General features: G+C 37.0%; 1 protein-coding gene across 1 annotated transcript; it reads right to left on the minus strand.

Annotated features, from left to right (window-relative positions):
* Positions 1 to 4,446: 4,446 nt before the first annotated feature.
* LOC120074575 (OPA3-like protein) lies at positions 4,447 to 21,593 on the minus strand. Its single transcript, XM_039027733.1, has 4 exons — positions 21,078 to 21,593; positions 7,157 to 7,291; positions 6,631 to 6,717; positions 4,447 to 4,845 (listed from the first exon to the last, which is right to left on the minus strand). Exons 1-4 carry the CDS (start codon positions 21,204 to 21,206, stop codon positions 4,687 to 4,689), a joined length of 510 nt encoding a protein of 169 aa, XP_038883661.1. The 5' UTR covers positions 21,207 to 21,593; the 3' UTR covers positions 4,447 to 4,686.
* Between the last annotated feature and the right edge of the window lie 954 nt (positions 21,594 to 22,547).

The raw sequence follows: 22,547 nt of genomic DNA on the forward strand, positions 1-22,547 counted from the left end.
TCATCCTTCTTCTTTGTATCTCCCCGAACAAGATGTCCAATCCTTACGTCTAGAGCTTGGTGGAGGACACAATAGGTATATCGTTACATATAATGAATTTCCTCCATATAGCTTTGGTTGTCACTACATATAGCGAGAACCTGGTTCGAATCATTCGCAACCTCACAGAGTCTATGGTGTTCGATCTTTGTGAATTATAAAACAATTAGACAATATTTAAAATAAATTTAAATTAAAAATAATTAGTTCATTTACCAAAATGACCCACAACTGCTCCCGGACGAGTGACGTAGCGCCTTGTGATTATTATTATATCAATGAATATATTCTTGAGTGACATCTGTGTCAAAACTGTTCAAGAGAAACCCACCTGCAATAAACTTTGTACGATAGTGCCATCGTACTACCAAATGTGCAACTTTTTCGGACCAATCTCCAGTCCTTAGGTCAATATCATGCAGTACGGATTCAGTATTACAAGACGATGAGACATTCTGCTAAAAACGAATTGTCTCATCACCCTGTCAGGAAGATGCCACTCACTAATGTTGAAAAACATATGAAGGGACTCATCGTCTGCCATATGTTTTGACCATTCGTACAAAAATTAGGTAAAGTATGCATAATAATTTTGTACGGACTTCCCAATAACCTGAAACACAAAATATTATATTAGAGAATTTAAAGACAATACAATAAAATGTGTAAAATAATCAATTAGGTTTAGTTATGTACCTGTTCAAATTGAAGCAGATCAAACATGTATCCATATTGGCTGACTACATGTGTGGCTGTCCTAGTCACACAAAATTTGTCTCTCCACCTAATTTTTAAAATTGATAATTTATAATTTAAATTAACTAAATCAGTGATATAAAAATTAAATGAATTAAACAACATACCGAGAACCATACGCTCATCCAACCAACTGAGTGTCATTAACATGTTGTAGCTGTGGAACCATTGTTGGAAATCGCTCCCAAGCCCATAGTTGCAAAAGTATGAGAGGGTCAGCTATTCTCGAAGCCTCAGGTCTTGTTGCTTTTGCATAGTTGTCTATACAACTATGCCAAGCATGCTCCACCCCACGAAAACCGCCCTGCATCATGGAGGTTAGCTAACAGTGGCAGGAACATCAAGTGAACAAAATGACTTGATTTATTCTGAAAACAGACTTCCACTCCGGTGACCGGCTCACCGTCAACAGGTAACCCAACAACACTTCTATGTTTTGTAGAGTGATAGTGTTACTCTCCAACAGGACATATGGAATGTATACATCTCGGGACCTCCATCTGAGCGGATAGTGCGCTGGAGAACTGTCTCTCGACGTCTGCAAGATATTTTCTCCAGTAGTACGATCTCGTCATACAACAGATGATTGATGAATGGACTGGTCGTACAAAACATCGGGATCAACAAGTCCTGGGTTTAAAGCCATTGATCTGAAAAAAAAAATATTTATTTCTCAATTAAAAAAATATTTGTTTTCTCAATTAGAAGAATAATGTACAACTTAATTAGAAGAATAATGTACGACTTAATTAGAAAAAATAATGTACACTTAATTAGAATAATAATGTACAACTTAATTAAAAGAATAATGTACAACTTAATAAAAGAATAATGTATAAGTTAATTAGAAGAATAATGTACAACTTTATAATAAAAAAATTGAATATACAATAAATTTATTTACTTTCCATAGAAAATAATATATATATATATATACACACACACATGACCAATGAGAAAAAAAGCTAGTAATCATTAATGAAAAAATAACAACAATAACAGAATTTTGAATTGTAGAGAGAGCGAGATGTTCAGAGAGCGAGATTGTAGGAGAGAGCGAGACGCATACATTCCGTAGACGTTTTCCCATCCTACAATCTCGCTCCCTCCTACAATCTCGCTTGCAATCTCGCTCTCTCCTACAATTTCATTTTCAATCTCACAATCTCGATCTCAATCTCGCTCTCTCTTACAATCTGCTTCACCCACTTATCTTCCTTGTCGAGGGTTGAAGTTTCGACTTATGTAAAACTAGTGAGATTTCTTTTTCCTTGTCGAGGGTTGAAGTTTCGACTTATGTATGTCGAAACTAATCTCGACAACCCTTGTTTCCAAGTTTTTCTTTGTTTGTCGAGTTCTCAACGTTCGACCTCTACATTAGTCGAATCCTCAACCCTCGACTTCTAGCCTCGAACTCCCAAAACAACAATATTTCACTAATAAGTTTCAAAACAACAATATTTATCTAATAAGTTTTAAAAACAACAATATTAATATTAAAGGTCCTTTAAAAAATAACTAATTTTGAAAAAAATAATTTAGAAATTTTAAGACAACAAATAATATATATGAAAACAAAATATTGTTTTATATTATGCTATTCTTCTACAGAAAATTGTATTGGGTAGTCCAATACAACGATTGCTTTCAATTTTAGAGAAATGGACCAAAATATTTTCAAAATATAACAAAATTTTAGAACTATCAATGATAGATGTTGATAGACACTGATAGATGTTGATAGATGTTGATAGACACTGATAGTTCTAAAATTTTGTTATATCTTATAAATATTTTCAACAGTTTTACACAATTTTCCCCAATATAAATGTGTATTTGTAATTATAGCTTGAGTTTTTAAAATATAATCGATATCACTGGTTGCTATTTGATTGTTGTAATCAGACAACAATCACGAAACAATTAGTATCATTGATAATTTGACAATCATTATCATATATCAATCAATTGATAATTTGACAATCATTATCATATAGCAATCTATATGATTGACAACCAATATTAGATAGTAATCATACAACAATCAGATAATAATTGATATCATTGATAATAAAAAAACATTCAATATCAAATAGCAATAAAACAACTATTAGATAGAAAATCAGTATAAGATAACAATTAGATAACAATCAGTATCAATAGCAATCAAACAGTAATCAGACAACAATCAGTATCATTGACAATTAGTATATCATATAGTAGTCAGATAACAATCACATAACAATAAATATCAAATAAAAATCATATAACAATCAAATTTTAGACAGAAGTTAATGAATCATGACCGCATGAGTGGAATTTGCCATATTTGCAAAAAGCATAAATTAGAGACACACTCCAAATTTTCAATTTATTTATTTTATTAAAGTTGCAATTGCCTCTTCTTCCATTTAGGATATGATTATAAAAAATAAACATTATGAAATTATTTATATATACCTCCTTATTAGAAATGTTTTGACTTTCAAACAAGCCCCTAAATTTCTTACTTATATGGGTGTCAGTATAAAACATCATTATTGAAATAAGAAAAAGGTTGTAGAAAAAAAAATATATATGAAAAGCTTATCATACTGACTTCGCTTAAAGGACAAGAGTTTTATGGTGATTAGACAACAATACATGGGAAAAAAAAATCTTTAAAAAAAAAGTGATAAGATCTCCAAAAGAAAAAGGCTAAAAATTTTCTACCAAAAAAAACTAAAAAAATGATAGGTAGAGATAAATAGAAGAAGAAAGGAATAAAGGACATATTTCCACTATCCATCTCCTAGATTCCCATGTTATCTCTTCACCATAGTTGTCCTTTCAAAACACTATTTCACCTTCCCATTTCATTTATCATTCATACTTTCATTGCCAATACCATACCCATAAAATATTTCCTATCCATCAATAATCAAATCTTCTATAACTCAAAATTAAAAACATAAGAGAATCAATCTAAAATCAATGATCAAATGTTTAAGAAGTGTTTGAATCTTTATCTCCATATATGATGAAAGATTCTTTTATCGTGAAGGTCTGAATTCTCACTTATATGTTTTAAATATAATTATTATTTTTAAAAAAGACCCCCCCCCCCCCCCCCCCCGCGTTATAAATGGTATGAAGGTTTTGTTTTTCCTGTGAAAATGGGCAAAAATTTAGACCAAACAAGTGGTGGGATGCATGAGTCTTGAAATTGAAGTCAACGGGCTCTTATCCAGAGTGGAGCTAACAGAGAAGCAACCAATCAAACTTGGAAAAGTAATGATCCACATGGTTCTTTGTGTTATAATGACCACTTTTTTCAAGGAATAATAACTAATGGACCAGAATAATTTCATGAAATCAGTTCACAAACATGTCACAATAGTCAACAAAGTATGAATACTCAAAATTTATCTCTCCCACCAAAAGAATTGAAAAGAGTGATGCTAATCACTACAGAATTCATAAATCCCCTTTTTGAGACCAAAAAGAAAACATTTGTTTGTAAAAGAATAGTAATATTGAAGCAATTCTTCTAGCAAAAGAGGAAGAAGAATGATATTTTCATGGAAAGTTGGGTTAGCTTATAAGGGAAGGCAGAGTTTAGGGTCATAAATCATATTATATAATTGATTTTGGAACCATAAAAGCAGATGATTAGAGGCAGCATAGGCAAAGTTTTCATTTACTAGATACTTGAACAGTTACACCCCATTATCGCAGGGAGACAGAAAGAATTTTTATTGGAATAATATTCATATACAGATGTAAATACTAATACCAAAAGCAAAGGGTCCAAAAATGGTGCAATGTCAAAAGAATTAGGAAAATACACCTTCATTTTTCAAGAGCATGTTGATCAAATCACATCCCTTGGTGGACAAACTTGCAACATAATCAAGCGGCCTTTGTTGAAGTCCCACTTTCTGAATGAGCATGTTTGAAGTTCAAAATACCACCAAGACCTCGTCCTTTGGCTGCTTGTTCCAATTCTACAAGTTTATGCTTCAAAAGTTCCATTTCTATTGATAAGCTTTCGTCTCTTTGCCTCAGTGCCTAAATAGAATAAACCAAATCAGATGAGCTTTACGTAAACAAGATCTGTTCTATAGGTTGTACAACTATGTCCTCGATAGGGGTGTTCAAAAAATCCAGTAACTCGACCAACACGGACTACCCAACCCAAACCGTAAGGGTTGGATTGGGTTAGATTTTTATTTTGGGTTGGGTTAAAAATGTTAAAAAATATTAAATTCGGGTTGGGTCCGATTACCCCATTTCAGGGTCGGGGACAACCCGACCCGACCCGAATATATATATATATATATAAAATAAATAAAAGTAAAAAAACAGTAAAAAAAACCCGGTGACCCAACCCGAAAATTTTGGGTTGACCCTCCAAAAAAGAACTAATAGAGTTCATTATTAGCTAACCCAAATTTTTGGGTTGGTCCACAAAAATCTTCCAACCCGGCCCAACCCAGACTATGTACAACCCTAGTCCTCGAGTTCTAGAAAACCAATCTAGAAAGAAATTACAAAATGAAAAACCTGAAATTTGAGATTACTTTTTAGATTTTTTTTCTTTTTTGAGAGGAGCTAGGGTTTGATTGGCCAAAAAATAACACAACTGGATGAGTGATGCTAGAAGTGGTGAGGAATATAGGAGCTGATTCCCTATGGGAATAAATCCACTTTCTCGCCAACCCCTGATCGGTCATTCCAACGGTAATATTTCTTAGGGTCGAAGGATTAATTCCTTACATCATACCTTACCTCAGCTCAATTTCTCCATTCAAGTGGTTACCATACCATAGAGAGAGAATAAGTGAAGCACTATTTTTCATAGGTTCATGTTCTAGATTCTAATAAGTGATAACTGATATATATAGCTTCTTTTTTTTAAAAAAAGAAAAAAAAACAGAAACAAGACTTTTCATTGAAATAATGAACGAGTCTAATGCTCAAAGTACGTAAGAGGAAACGAAAATGAAAAGCTTCTCTTAATTTCTTGAATTTTGTCATTGATGATCATCAAATATGTTCTGCCAAGTCCCAATAACTATACAAAGCATAGAAAAAGAAATAAGCGTAGCACTATCATATATTTTAGAAAGTGGTAACAGATATATATAGCTTCCTAGTTTCATGAACTTTGTTATTGATGTTCTTCGAAATAATTCTAGCAAGTCCCAACTAACTATACAGAGAACAGTCTTGTGGGGAAGCAAACTCATTTCTGCTTGTTCGTATTTTCAGCCAGACTTGCCATCACGACAGTCTGAACTGAACCTAAAAGGCATGTTTGAAAACTGTTAAAAGAAGCTTTGTTATGAAAGCTATTTTTAAGAATCGTGATTCAAAGAACTTGTATAAGATAATGTTATTATACAGGTTGAAATTATTAATCTTAAACTGAAGCTTAGAAATGGAAAATAATATCATTCATTTCAAAAAAATAAATCAACTCTGAAGCGAGATGTGTCAACAGTAAACAATTAACTGTTAAATCATTTTCGCTAGTCATATAACTGATTGTTTAAAACTAGTTTTCAAACTTTTATCCAAGATAAGATGCATTGAATAGTTTTAGAACCAAGCACAAATCTCAAAAGATCAAAGTGTATTTTACCCAAACTTTTATCCAAAATACCTATCTGAAACTTATTCTTAAAAAATAAAAATCTTCTATTAAAAACAATTCTCAATCACGCTATTAATTAACCAGAGAGTTCGCTGCTATCAGTAAGTGAGTTCAAACAGCCATACTACTAAAAAACAAAATGTGATCTGCGAAGTTTTGTGCTTTTGTGCCACTGAAGAAAATGAGTATATTATTACCTCCATTTCTTGTCTGCGTACTTCTTCTTTTCTGGCTTCTGACCTAGCACTTCTCTGAACCTCAAATATCACTATTGCTCCTGCTACCTATAAATTTCCAAAAACTAAACCGTGAAAGAAATGATCAATAAAATGAAGAGGTGAAAAGTTTTCAAGCATGCACAATAAGTCTAACTCCCAAAAAGCAAATATACATATACAGCCCATCTTCTATTGTATTGGTTGTCCAAAGGATTGTATTCCCAATAGTTTGTAATATCTGAGAAAATTACCGGCACAATTCTCTAGAAAGTAAAATGAACCCAAAATAAATGAGACTTACTTTACATTTTCTTATAATAATAAATATGCACAATAGTGAGCTCCCTAGTTTTCAAATACCACGTAAAATATATGCGAAATATATAGTTGACCATACTAGCCGTAAAAGGTCAAAAGCACATACATGGTATATGGTATGCTTCAGTTTAGACATTGTCATAAGCAAAAGAAGAGGAAGTGATTCTACTTGAAAATGAATATTTACCGAGAAGACAAAAACCTCGCCAATCAGGTCAACAGCAGCCTGAACTGCTTTCTCCTCATCCAGAGGGCGAATTTCTACATCAGTTGCATGACTATATATGCGTCTTTGCATTTGCGTCGACATCCGGTGATTAATCTGTCAGTTATGGCATTGAAGAAGTGCAGTCTTAAGAACTATTCATGAAGTAACACTTGCAATATACCAACTTAAATTCAAACATGAAGCACCCACTTTAATTCTGATACTTGAGTGTCTCCCTAACAATCAATGCAAACTAACCCTTTGAAGATTATGCTTTCTAAAGCATCTACAATTGGACAGACTAAAACTGATTGCTTCGATATGACTTAAGGTAAAACTCCATCACTCCTTGATGGTGAAGCCCAAGTCTGTAAAAAAGAAACACAATACCTGGGATAGACAAATATTTGGAATTATCCAATTGATTTAAGTGGATATTACTTCACAAATTTCTTCCCCTTATAGCTCAGAGGCTTAAGTGGATATTACTACGCTGGGAAATTTTGTAAACAAAAAAGAAAACAAAAAAGAAGAAGAAATGTACTGCCATCTTTTGAAATTTAAATAAATAATATCCGTCTCAAAGTTTACTTCTATCGTATGGCATGGTTACAGGACCTTCTCTTTAAAGAAGCATTATGGCACCATAAGAGTTAGGTGCACTAGTGGAAGCAGGCAAAGAGAATTCTACGTTTTCTATAGAAGTATTTCTAGTAGGATTAAGGGGGTGGGGGGGAGTTCCTTGCATATTATAAGGCTCTTTCTAGAGGAAAGACTTTTACCTGATGGACTGGATTTGAGGCTCGTCTCTTAAAAAAATACGGACTCTAGAGATTGCTTGATGAAATACTCTCAAAGCCAAGTCTTTTGAACTTGCTCCTTGATGTTCATAGACAAGCGTTATGAACTCTGGTACCAATGGAATTTATATGACCTACAAGCCTTACAACCTATTTGTATAAAATTGTCCAAGTGTTCTAGCCAATAGAATGATCACAGTTCTGCCTTGCATTCTGTCTGAAGCTTAGTTTCTATTTGAAGGACATTGTCAAATTATTGCTCCTGTCTTGACAGTAATAAAACAGTGAATGTGGTTAAGGAAGAAAATAGCTGGTTTTCAAAGTAGATACTGAAAATGCTTCTTAATGTAAATATGGAGAAAAAAGGATATGATCTTGGATGGAAAAATAATATTAGTAGTAATTGGTGAGTTGGTTAAAGAAGTTTGCTGGAGTCTGGCAGATATTCATAAAAGGGATGCAATTTCGGAATTTAGGCAGATTTAGGAGAGAGTAGCGTTCACTCCAAGTGCTAAGAGCTTGTGATTTTTCCTCCTTATACGTATAACATTTTCAATTAATCTGATAATTCAATTTCTCCTTCATATCAAATGTTATTCTATGATTGTTCCTTTTGGTGCTGATTCTGCAAAGGAAATGCAGAAGATACTTTGCACCTTTTCCTCCAAATCCCTAATACACTAAGTCGGGGGTGGAAACTTTAGGCCAGAGCATTTGAATCATCATTACAGTTTACAAATGACCAATAGAGTGAAAGGTGGTTTTTCTCAAAATTTTAATGGAAACCCCTTCAACCTAATAGCTAGTACTCCGTGCCTTTCTTTTACTTAGTTACTACGGGAAGGTAGCCAAAAAAGTGATTCAAGAGATAGAAAGGCATTCGTGTGAACTTTGGGAGTAATTATTATTTAGCTAATTGAAGGATAAACCATAATTGGATGCATAATAGCAAAGACAGCGTACAACATAAAGCTTTCCAACATCAGCTTGAATCTTGAAACAGCACGTATAAAACGACACTGTACACAGGGAAAATAATCCAACGAAATATTCTATCTGATGGAATATTCCCTACAGACAACTCTTTATTTTGCTAATACCCAATCCAAATCTCATCTTGGTATCTGCCCCAGTCAACCACTCCCCAACGTATTATTACTACTATTCGTCCCCAAAACAAAGACTTGGAAGGGCAAAGGATGTGTTTTGCCAGAGAAAGATACTGGCAGAAACATTATTTGAATATAATATGCACAAGGAAGTTTTCTCCTACTCTTTGTCAAATTTTCAAATAATTCACTAAACACCTATAAATGTCTTTTCTGATTAATCTTTTCACATTAAATTTTTAGGTTACTACAAGCTGCAAGTTTAATATCTTGGGTCTAGTAATCAAAGTGGAGTAGGTTTCTATATGACATCTTCTCTTAGGGTTTTTAACCTAGGGGACTTATGTAATTGTGTAAGACCCCTAGGGTTTTCTACTATCTATTTATACCGTGTGTCCTTGTGTATTTAGTGTATCAATTTTAAAACAAATAAGAAAAGACTTTATATCGTGGTTTTTCTCCTTGCATTAGGGTTTTCACGTAATCTTGTTGTTCTTCTCTTCCCTATTCTTTATTTTTAACATGGTATCAGAGTGGGGTGACGAAAACCTAGCCGTTATGGAAGAGAATCAACCTCAATCCTCCTCTGCTGATGGGTCTTCAAGTTTTGACATGAGAATGGCAATCCGAGCAGCGGTAAAGGAATGTTTTCAAGATGCCCTACCGGAATTAATTTTTGTTGTTCAGGTACAATCCTTGGAAAAATGCCATCAGTCGATCGGGTATCACCATTCCGAGACCAGTCAGAATCCGATCACGATCGGAGCTGGAGCCGGCCGCGAGGAACCAACGATTCACGATCAGAGCTATCACGGTCATGGCAAAGTCGGCGGTCTCGGATGTGAAGAAGAGGCTGGCCGCGAGGAGATGTTGACCTTCGATCGGAGCTATCAGGGCAGAGTGAACAGCATCGGAGGCGAGGAGCAGAGGGGTAGTGATGATCCAATTAGGGTTAGTACTGGTCTGGAGCAAACCGGACAAGTTCGGGTTGAACCAGGGCAGACCAACCAGACCTGGTATTTTGACTTTAATTCCGACCCGAACCAGTCCGACCCAAGGCTAGCCCGACCCGAGAGCTCTTTTGTCTAGTTTTTTGCGCCAGCTGTTCCTTTTTCAGCCCATCCAGCCTGACCCGGTGATCCGGTTTCCTTCAACAGTCGACCCGATGGTTTTTTCACATCCAACAGCCGTGGTCTCGAGCAGCCTGAGCAACCAGCACCTGTTCCAATCAATTGTGGTTCAGCTCGTTACCCAGACGATGTGAGACAACGGTTGGCTTACCTACAACAGCAGATTTCTGATTTGGATACGATGTTCGGTGCAAATCCTCAATCGGTCTATTCAGAAAATCCGGTAAACTCATTACCTATAGTGCCTAACGTGTCCTACTTATCTGGTTTGATGGGTAATTCTGCAGGATTTATCGTCGGAGAAAAATTAAATGGTCAGAACTATTTCTCCTGGTTTCAATCGATCCGGATGGCCTTGGAAAGGCGTCACAAGTTTGGATATTTGACAGGGGAAATTCCAAAGTCGGCCCCAGGTGATCCACAAGAACGAATTTGGAAAGGAGAAGATTCGTTGCTACAGTCTGTCTTGGTGAACAGTATGGAACCTGTCTCTTATACACATCTAGATGTGTATAAGAGACAGATTATATGCTGCAACAGCCAAGGATATCTGGGAGGCGGCGCAAGATCTATATTCTAAAAGACAGAATGTCCCTCGGCTATATACACTCCATAAACAGGTTCATGAATCCAAACAAGGGTCCATGGATGTTACCTCTTATTTTAACAAACTGTTGATGCTGTGGCAGGAAATGGACTTGTGTAGAGAGATTGTCTGGAATTGTCCACAGGATGGGGCCAATATTTGAAGATTGAGGAAGCAGATCGTGTTTATGTGTTTTTGGCTAGATTAAATCCAAAGTTTGATGGTGTTCGTAGTCGGATCTTGGGCCAGCGCCCGATTCCTTCACTTCGAGAAGTCTGTTCTGAAATACGGCTGGAAGAAGATCGGTCGTGCGCCATGAATAATACCACCTCAACTACTGATACAGCCGCCTTCTTTGCCAAGCCGTCCGGTATTGATGGTGATAAGAAACCTTCTCCAGTTTGTGAACATTGTAAAAAGCTTTGGCATACGAAGGACCAATGTTGGAAATTACACGGGAAGCCCCCAAATAGCAGGCGACGACAGTCTCATGAAACATCTAATACTAGCCGTGCCCTGGCAAGTAATTCAGTAGATGAACAAACTAAGAAGCAATCTTCTGATGACGGTAAACACAGCTCGAGTACGGTTGGGGTGAGTGCAATTGCACAGTCAGGTAATTTTCCTTCTTTTGGCTTAATTAATGTAAATGGTAAGAAACCATGGATTGTGGATTTAAGGGCTACTGGTCACCTTACGAGTTCCTCAGAGTTATTTATATCATATAATCCGAGTGCGGTAATAAGAGGATTCGAATTGCAGACAGGTCTTTTGCCCCTGTTGCAGGAAAGGGAAATATCTCTCCGTTTCATGGTTTAATTCTACGTGATACCTTCCATGTGCCTAAAATATCATATAATTTGTTATCTGTCAATAAACTAACAAGAGATTTGAGGTGTAAGGCGATTTTCTCACCAGATTCAGTTTTATTTCAGGATCTGAAATTGGGGATGACGATTGGCACTGCCCGGCACGATAGGGGACTCTACTTCCATTCTGACGAAGCTTCCTCTAGGACTAATCACCAATCTGGGTTTATGTCTTTAAATTTCTCTGTTTCTGAAAATGATGTTATGTTATGGCATTTTCGCTTAGGACATCCGAATTTTCAATATATGAAATATTTATTTCCTCATTTATTTCGTAATGCTAGTACTTCTTCTTTTAATTGTGATGTTTGTATTCGTGCCAAGCAACATCGTGTTTCTTTCCATTCTAGCCTTACAAACCCTCAGTCATTTTTCTCTTGTTCATAGTGATGTATGGGGTCCCTCACCGGTTACTACTTCCATGGGAAAACGGTGGTTTGTCACGTTTATAGATGATCACACCCGTCTCACCTGGGTTTTCCTACTTACTGATAAATCTAAAGTGTCCTCTGTTTTTCAACAGTTTTACACAACTGTCGAAACTCAATTTAAAACAAAGATTAGGATTTTAAAAAGTAATAATGGGCGAGAATTCTTTAATGCCTCTTTCAAAGAATTTCTCGATTCTAAAGGTATTGTCCACCAGAGCTCATATGCTTACACTCCGCAACAAAATGGAGTAGCTGAGCGTAAAAATCGGCACCTGGTTGAAGTAGCTCGATCTCTTATGTTATCCGCCACCCTTCCGTTATACCTCTGGGGAGATGCAGTTCTTACTGCTGCTCACCTCATTAATCGGATGCCCTCTCATATTTTAATCTTCATACCCTTTTAGAATTGTTTAAAGAGTCTTTTCCTAATACTCGGTTGATTTCTGATGTTTCTCTTCGGGTTTTTGGTTGCGTTGCTTTTGTTCACTCCCATGGTCCAAACCGCACAAAATTTACTCCTCGTGCTCAAAAGTGTGTCTTTGTTGGATATCCACTCCATCAACGTGGATATAAGTGCTATCACCCGTCATCTCGAAAATATTATGTCTCTATGGATGTCACCTTTCTCGAGGATCAATCGTTCTTCCCTGTTAGTCATCTTCAGGGGGAGAACATAAATGAAGGAACTAACTGGTCATCTTATGCTATTCCTTTAGAGTCAGCGCCCATTCAAACCTTGTCTAAACCTAGTCCTGAGCATGATAGTCTGGTCCTTCCTACCAATCAAGTTCCTTGGAAAACATACTACAGGAAGAATCTCAGGAAGGAAGCAGTGTCACCTGTTGAACCAGAACTAATGGCTCCAATACAGGAGTCAGACCTGTCATCAGGTCCAGGTATGTGTATTCCTAATGATGATGATTTATGTATGGAGAATGATGAAGGCAGGCATGACAAGGGGGAAGGGAGTAGTGATACTAAGAGAGTGATAGAAAGGGAAACTGTAGAGGATGAAATGATTGAAACTACAGAGGATGAAATGGTCCGTGCTAATGATGATGTGGAAGATACTACTGAAGTTGCTGATACACAGATAGTAAATCATGGTGAGAAGCCTGAAGAGGTGAAAGAATGTGATGCATCACTTGACCTTCCTATAGCCCTGAGGAAAGGTACCCGTTCATGTACTAAATATCCTATGCATAGTTACATGACATATAGTAATCTGATATCCGAGTTCAAGGCTTTTACTACTAGCTTGGACACTGAGGTGGTTCCAGATAACATAAGTATTGCAATGAAAAAACCAGAATGTCGGTATGCTATTATGGAAGAAATAAGGGCTCTGGAAAAGAATAAAACCTAGGAACCGGTGACTCTGCCTGAAGGGCACAAAACAGTAGGATGTAAATGGGTGTTTACTATAAAATACAAATCAAATGGGACGATTGACCGATACAAGGCTAGACTTGTTGCAAGGGGCTTTACCCAAACATATGAATTGGATTATTTTGAGACGTTTTCACCTGTGGCTAAACTTAACACGATCCGAGTGCTTTTGTCAGTAGCTGTGAATAAAGATTGGCCCCTACACCAACTTGATGTTAAAAATGCATTTTTGAACGGAGAACTTGAGGAGGAAGTCTATATGAGTTCCCCTCCCGGATTCGAGAGTCAATTTAAAAATAAAGTGTGTAGATTGAGGAAATCACTATACGGATTGAAACAGTCTTCAAGGGCCTGGTTTGATAGGTTCACGACATTTGTGAAAGCACATGGATATGTTCAAGGACATTCCGATCACACTCTTTTTATAAGAAGATCAACATCAGGGAAAATAGTTGTTCTTATTGTCTATATTGATGACATAGTTTTATCTGGGGATGATGATGTAGAAGTCACAAGACTAAAAATAGAGATGGCTAGAAAGTTTGAAATTAAAGACCTCGGGAAGCTAAGATACTTTCTGGGAATGGAAGTGGCTCGCTCAAAAAAGGGTATATCAGTTTCTCAACAAAAATATACATTGGACTTGCTAAAGGAAACAGGTATGACTGGGTGTAAACCTGTTGACACGCCAGTAGAATACAATGCGAAAATCGGTGATAAGAATGATGGAATTTCTGTTAATAAAGAAAGGTATTAGCGGTTAGTTGGGAAGTTGATATATTTGTCTCACACAAGACCAGGAGTTCCTTTCAGATACCAAAGGGCCTAATGTTCAGGAAAACCGATAAACAATCTGTTGAAGCGTACACTGATTCTAACTAGGCAGGGTCTGTTGTTGATAGAAGATCTATGTCTGGGTATTGTATGTTTGTCTGGGGAAATCTAGTCACATGAAGAAGTAAAAAACAAGGAGTTGTTGTTAGAAGTAGTGCTGAGGCTGAGTATCGGGCCATGAGTCTAGGGATTTGTGAAGAAATCTGGTTGAAGAAAGTATTATCAGATCTCCAGCAAGATAATGAGCTTCCAATGAAATTGTTTTGTGATAATATAGCTGCCATCAGTATTGCAAACAACCTAGTTCAACATGACAGAACTAAACACGTGAAGATAGACAGACACTACATTAAGGAGAGGTTGGACAGTGGAAACATATGCATCCCTTATATTCCTTCGAATCAACAAGTTGCTGATGTACTTACAAAAGGGTTATTGAGAGAAAATTTTAATTATTGTGTAAGCAAGTTGAGGCTTGTTAATATCTATGCACCAACTTGAGGGGGAGTGTTGGAAATAGGGTTTTTAACCTATGGGCATCTATGTAATTGTGTAAGACCCCTAGGGTTTCCTACTATCTATTTATACAGTGTGTCCCTGTGTATTTAGTGTATCAGTTTTAAAACAAATAAGAAAAGACTTTATATCGTGGTTTTTCTCCCTGCACTAGGATTTCCACGTAATCTGGTTGTTTTTCTCTTCCCTATTCTTTATTTTTAACACATATTAATAGTCTTTGGTTCACACTTGGAGAAGAGTACTGAAAGCACACATTTTATCAAAATTACGTTCCTTTTAGAACTAGTGACCAACTCCAAAGAACGCTAAAAAATTTTAATGCATAGCAATTGCTTTTAATGGGATATAGTGGCTCAATCACAACAGCTTCCTTCCATTTGTTACTGATTGGTGGACAAACCACCCTATTATCGGCCACCCTGGACATGGTTTCATCAACAAGTTGAAGGGGCTGAAACAAGCAATTAAAGAATGGAATGTTGCCACTTTTGGAATTATTGAGGCTAGGAGAGAAGCTCTTCAAAAGGAGTTGGGCCAAATTGATCTTGCTGCGAAAAACGGCCCCATATCAGTATCCCTCGTGATCTCAGACTTGAGACTAAAGACTAAATTCAGTCTATCAATGTATCTGAGGAAATCAAATGGAGACAGAAATGCAAATCCATTTGGCTGAAGAATGGTGACAAAAATACATCTTTCTTCCACAAGTTTGCTGCAGCAAAAAAGAGAAAAGGTTGTATCGCTGAAATCCGTAGTGAACAGAATGTTTGTTTGCTGCAAGACAGGGAAACTGAAGTCGAATTCCTCTCTTTCTACAAAAGGCTCTTCACAAAATTGCCTGGAAACAGATATCTACCACATCCTTTATCATGGAACCCAATTGACAACGATCAAAGCACTTCCCTTGAAGCTCCTTTTACCGAGATAGAAATCTGGTTGGCTATTAAGGCTTTGGGTACTAACAAATCCTCGGGGCCTGATGGTTTTCACCACATAATTCTTTAAAAAATTGTAGAACATCCTAAAAAATGACCTACTTGGTGTGTTCCATGATTTTTTTAGAATGGAATCATCAACGCAAATGTTAGTGAGACATACATTTGCCTTATCCCAAAGAAGATCAATGCCAAGAAAGTGGGGGATTACCGACCTATTAGCCTAACCACCTGCCTTTACAAAATCATTGCCCGTGTTCTATCAAACTGCCTCAAGAAAATCCTCCCATCTACCATTATGGCTCACCAATCTACCTTTGTCGAAGATAGATCTTAGATGCTTCCTTGATTGCAAATGAGATTATTGAACATTGGCATTCTAGTAAAACCAAAGCGGTGGCAATCAAACTTGACATAGAAAAGACTTCTGACAATGTAGATTGGGACTATCTCGATGAAATTTTGAAACTCAAGGGTTTTGGAAACAAATGGCAACTCTGGATTCGAGGTTGCATTCCTTCTACCAACTTTTCGATCATCATTAATGGCAAGACTAGAGGGAAATTCAAAGCCATTTGGGGCCTTCGTCAAAGCGCTCCTCTCTCCCCGTTTCTCTTCATCCTCATTATGGACAGTCTTAGCAGGATTCTCTCATTGGCTAGTGATACGGTGGTGTAAGGCCGAAAGGGCCCTTTTGTAAATAACTAGTTAAAAAAAGGTAGGATTTAGTTAATTGCTAATTGTTAGTTGTTATGATAGTTAGTTAAACATCTTGTAACTAATTTCTTCTATAAATAAGATCCTTCTCTCCCATTTTGAGAGAGAATCATTTTATTCAAGAATTAGTTTTTTGGTATTGCACCAAATTTTGGTATCAAAGTACTTCAAGAATCCAGGCTGATGGCGGGAAGAAGGGTTGCCACCTAAGAGGAGGAGACGTTCAAGCGCAAGACCAAAAGAAACCCCCACCCTCTCTCCCAGAACTACAATGATACACTTGCTGTCCATTGAAGATTCTTTGGAGGGAAATCATGGATCATTGAACAGCCTTCAAGAAACGGTGGAGACGCTTGTAAAAAGGTTGGATGTATTGACAACACCACCCCAACATGATGAAGATGCCCCGACATTCAATCAAATTTGGGGAAGAAGAGGTAGATGTGGTGTTGGACAGCCAAGAAATTCATCAAGAAATGGCTCCAAGATTGCATAGGCAGCTCCAAAAAGATCCAAGATGTTTGAATAGGAAAGAATGGCAACAAGAATTCCAAGATTGGGATTCTTCGAGTGAGTATGATGAAGAAGAAGAGTTTTATGCTCCAAGAAGAGGACAAGACGGAAGATATGAAGCTAGAGGTGATCCACGCGACTACAAAATGAAGATTGACTTGCCATTCTACAATGGTAAGAGTGACATCAAATCGTTTCTTGATTGAGTCAAAAACACCGAGAATTTTTTCAATTACATGGGCATGTCGGATCACAAGAAGGTATGTTTGGTAGCATGTATGTTGAGTTGAAAGGGGGAGCTTCCGCTTGGTGGGACCAATTGGAGGTCAATCGGCAAAGACAAGGCAAAAGACCTATACGAACGTGAGAAAAAATGAAGAGGTTGATGAAAGAAAAGTTCCTTCCTCACAATTATGAGCAAACATTGTATAATCAATATCAAAACTGCCGGCAAAACCCTTGAACAGTAGCTGATTTTGTGGAAGAATTCCACCGTTTAGGAGCCGGAATTAATTTGCCCAAAAACGAGCAGCACCTAATTGAACGGTTCATTGGCGGGCTAAGAATGGACATCAAAGAGAAGGTAAAGCTTCAACAATTTCATTGGTTAGCTGATGCAATTTCTTATGCTGAAACAGTGGAAGAGTTAAATGAAACTCGCTCCAAGAAAATTTCAAGAAAGGCTCCTTGGGATGCTTCCCTCAGTAGAAAAGCTAGCACTTCGAATTATGCTTCTACTAATCACTCTTCCCCACCAACAGTAACAGAGGAAAAGGAAAAAGAAAAGCAAGAAGAGGTTGGTTAGAAGGAAACAAAGGTTGTTTACGAGAAGAAAGTTCAAAATCCTTGCAATTGGCCTACATTGGGCAAGTGTTTTAGGTGTGGCCAAGTAGGTCACTTGTCTAATGAGTGTCCCTAACAAAAAACAGTAGTATATGTGGATGAGGAAGAGGATTCGTTGGCTGAATGCAATGAAGATAATGAGAAAGAAGCCAATTATATTGAAATGGATGAAGGTGATAAGGTGTCTTGTGTTCTCCAAACAGTGTCAATTGCTCCCAAAGGAGATTTTAGTCCTCAAATACATTGCAAAATGTTTGTTAAAGAGAGAGAGACTAATATAGCTGAAAAGACAAAAAGTACAAAAAATAGTGAAGACATTCAACACCATATTGACTTGGTTCCGGGTGCTACAATTCCTCATCTTCCTCACTATAGGATGAGTCCTAAGGAGTATGAGATCCTCCACTAACATATTGAAGAATTGTTAAAAAAAAAAAAGGGGGCATATTCAACCAAACCTTAGCCCATGTGCAGTGGTAGCCCTACTCACGCCTAAAAAAGTTGATAGTTGGAGGATATACGTTGACAGTAGAGCTATCAACTGGTTTACAGTGAAGTATAGCTTCACAATCCCTAGAATAGGTGATTTACATTATCAATTTGGGATTTTTTCGAAAGTGGACTTGAAGAGTGAATACCACCATATTCGAATAAGGCCGAGGGACGAATGGAAGACTGTATTTAAGCCCTACTTCTCATTTGCAGACCGATGACCAAACCAAGTTACTGCATTGAATTGCCTTGTGACCTGCATATTAATCCAGTCTTCTATATTGTTGATTTGAAGTCATATTATGCCCCATATGACTTTCATTTAGCTTCTTAGCTCACTCAAGGACAAGTTTGATTTTGGGAGAGGTGGATTGGTGTAAGGCCGAAAGAGCCCTTTTGTAAATAACTAGATAAAAAGGATAGGATTTAGTCAATTGTTAGCTAATTGTCTGTTGTTATGATAGTTAGTTAAACATCTTGTGACCAATTTCCTATATAAATAAGATCTTTCTCTCCCATTTTGAGAGAGAATCATTTTATTCAAGAATTATACTGTTGGTATTATACCATACAGGCTTCATTTGTGGTTATCGAGTACCTAGTTCTACCCTCAACATCACTCACATCCTCTTTTCCGATGACACTCTTCTTTTCTCCACCTACAATGAGAGGAAGATTGAAAATCTTGTCAATCTTATTGGTCTTTTTGAAGGAGCATCGAAGCTGAACATTAACAGGCACAAGTCCGAGTTTTTGGGTATTAATTATGAAAATTCATGGGTTACTTCTATTGCTGATAAATATGACTACAAAATGGGACAGCGGCCTGCTACTTAGCTGGGTCTTCCCTTATATGGCAACTCGTCCTCTACTACCTTTTGGCAGCCAATTTTGGACAAGATTGATAAAAGACTAAACTCCTGGCAGCATAACTTTCTCTCCAAAGGTGGCCGCCAGACCCTTCTCAATGCCACTCTTTCTAATCAACCCGTTTATTACCTCTCCCTCTTTCGTGCTCCCACTAAAATTACCGATGGTATTGAACGTTCCTTCAGAAACTTCTTATGATCTGGCCACAGGGACAAAAAAACATCTCACCTTCTTAGATGGGATTGCCTCAAGAAACCCTTGGATGAAGGAGGGCTGAGAATTATTGACATCAGTCAGCACAACAAAGCCCTATTTGCCAAATGGTTTTGGCATTTTCACCTTCAAAAGGACTCTCTCTGGCGTATTTTGATTAAGGCCAGATATGGCTCACAGTATTAAAACTTTACGGCTTCTGTTGGAAGGCCTTCTTCATCCAGAATTCCTTGGAAGTACATTCTTCAACAAAAGAACCTTATTTATGGCAACATTCGATACAACATTGGTAATGGCACATCCACTCTTTTCTTAGCACAATATTTGGCTTGGTGACACCCCCCCCCCCCCCCCCAAACATGTCTTCCCAAAGCTTTATCAATTGACAGGTACCAAAGAAGCATCGGTGAAGGAAGTTCAAAATTTCGGTCATTGCACCTGGAGGTTGAATTTTAGAAGACTCCTTAAGGATGATGAAATTCTTGAATGGGTTGAGTTCACTCATCTTGTCCCTAATCTTCCCCATACTGACCGTTAGATAACGTATGGTCATGGAATCTTGAACCTAAAGGCTTCACCACCAAATCTTTGTACTCATCTCATTTCCAGCATGCCTGCTTCTTTAGACATATTATTCAAGGCGGTTTGGAGTTGCCCCTGCCTGAGAAGAGTCAAATTCCTTCTTTGGGAAGTGACCCACGCTTGCCTTAATACTATGATAGGCTCCAAAAAGCGTTGCCCTTGGATTAACCTCTCCCCCTCATGGTGCTGCCTTTGTCAACAGTATAATGAATCTGTACAGCATGTGTTCTTTGACTGCCCATTCACTAGCAAGATTTGGTCCGAGGCATTTAGCTGGTCTGTGGTTCTCCCTCATGATACACAAAGCTGGCTTTGTTTGATGGTTTGTCACCACCCTTTCAAAGCCTCTGAGGGTCGTTTATAGCTGAGCATTATCAGTGATGTTTTGTGGAAGATTTGGGACGAAAGGAACTCAAAAATCTTCCAAGGCAAATCTAAATCGACAAAGGACATTATAGATATTTGTATTCAATCTGCTTTTTTTTTTTTGTGTGTGTGTAAAGATTTAGCGACTATATATTGTCATAGCTTATTTTTCCTTATCGCTAATTGGATACATTTTTTGTACACCCCCTGAATGAGGCCCCTATATTCCTTCGTCATCTTTGGATATTTCATTCTATCAATGAAATCATGTCTTATCCAAAGAAAAGTTATAAGTTTATAATATAACTACGGTCCCTAAAGTTCACCTGTTAAAAATTAAAATTAATTGTGGATAAGTTGAAGAGCTTCTTAACTTCACTTGAGATGAGAATTCATTATCATAGGGTACAGTGTTTCGCCAAGTTCATTTGGCAAGGGACACATTTGAAAAGCTTCTTATAACCCAACAAGCACAACTTCTTAAGGAGAAGGTAACGCATGAATGAATGATCAAAACCAATTAATCAGAGGAAAAGATCGAAAGTAGGCCTTGATTTTTTGTTATAAACAACAATAGCTCAACGACACATGATCTTATATAAATCAGTACAGAACAATCAACCACAACCAAACAATCGAGAACCCATGAGCAGAAATGCAGGAAGAAAAAAGAAAGCAGGAACACAACTAAATTATAGATACCTGGGCCACATTTATGATGAACTGCCTAAATCTGGGGTGCAACGCAGCTTGTTTCTTGAGCCTATTTCCGAGCGGCTTGCTCAGAGTTTTCAAAGCCAGGGTTCCGAGCTTCAATAACGGGAGTACCATACCTACAGCTAAAAGGGGTGATCTGATTTGAACGCTTTAATTTTGGTGTTATTCAGAAACTGAGAAAAAGGGTCAAAGCAAATGAAGATCAAGGAATCAAAAATTGTCAAAGAAGATGAAGATGGAGATGGGTCATTGATGATCGATCGAGTTTCTTGGGGAAGAAGGAGAGGCGGGTCATTTGCAAAAGATGAATTGTGGGAGTAAAGTCGCCAAATGAGCAAGCGATGGGTTCCCCGCGAACAAATTTTTACAAATTTCTGATTTGCTAATTCGAGTGTGGGACCGACGCGGACGAGACAGAGTCGACTCGATGACTTTTCGTTCCATTGGTCGCCGCCCTCATCTCCACCAGTTTGAAAGCCGCTATAGACTAAAGAGGCCATTGGAGGCTTGGAGCTTCAAATTATTTAATTGACACCCGATCTGTAAAAACAAAATATTATAATTCAGTCTATACTCGACAAAATCCGACGTTGTTTAGGAAATAGAACGATCATGTATAGAAGATAACTATCTCCACTAATATGAATTTTTTTTTTTTAGTTTTAGAGATAAAATCAAGAGAATTTATAGATAAAGTGAACAATATCAAATCAATTATTGTCTTCTTCACCTTGAAATTTTTATTTTTAATTTTGAATTTTATCAAAGTTAAGATCGTAACTTTAATGTGTAAATTTGATGAAATTGAAAGTAATAACGATACAACTCAATAAATTTCTTTTAAAAAAAAATGATACAACTCAACAAATTTATGGGCAAAATTTTACTTTTTCCTATAAAATAACATAAATGATAGATCAATTTTTATCTCTATAATTTTTTTTTAGGTGCATATCCCTGGAATTGCTCGTCTCGTCTATTATAATTGTTGTAATATTTATCTTTACCTCATACTCAATTTTCCCCCTTTCGTATACTAATTTTATAAGTTTAAAAGAAAAATTGTAAAAATGGATCATATCTTTTTTGTTTTTTAATATATAGGGGTAGGGGGATTCGCACATATCTTACATAGAGATATTCCAGTGAAGGAATCAAATTCCTCGATATGAACATCGTGCAATTGATTACTAATTTTGAGAACATCAAAATGTAGAGAAATTCACAAGATAAACATATTAACAACTATAGGCATACTTCTCTACATAAAGGAAGAGGAAGAGAATACAACCCTTGTAGAATTTATCTTCTTCACGAATTTCCTCTCCAAGATCATGAACAACATCTCTGCACGAACACAAGTATTCTTCCAACACACAAAACACTACCACGTAGCAACCTTGTTATTCTCCAACAAGGAATAAGGATGTGTGGGTTCTTTAGAGTTCTTGGAAT

Source organism: Benincasa hispida, chromosome 3, assembly GCF_009727055.1.
Source record: "Benincasa hispida cultivar B227 chromosome 3, ASM972705v1, whole genome shotgun sequence".
NCBI classification, from domain to species: Eukaryota; Viridiplantae; Streptophyta; class Magnoliopsida; order Cucurbitales; family Cucurbitaceae; genus Benincasa; species Benincasa hispida.

What these genes read in the sequence shown, in the direction of transcription:
- LOC120074575 (XM_039027733.1), bottom strand. Translation starts at nt 21,206, where the DNA reads ATGGTACTCCCGTTATTGAAGCTCGGAACCCTGGCTTTGAAAACTCTG. An exon ending in GCGAGGTTTTTGTCTTCTCG is followed by an intron (nt 6,718 to 7,156) that starts GTAAATATTCAT and finishes GGAAATTTATAG; the next exon opens with GTAGCAGGAGCAATAGTGAT. An exon ending in TACGCAGACAAGAAATGGAG is followed by an intron (nt 4,846 to 6,630) that starts GTAATAATATAC and finishes TATTCTATTTAG; the next exon opens with GCACTGAGGCAAAGAGACGA.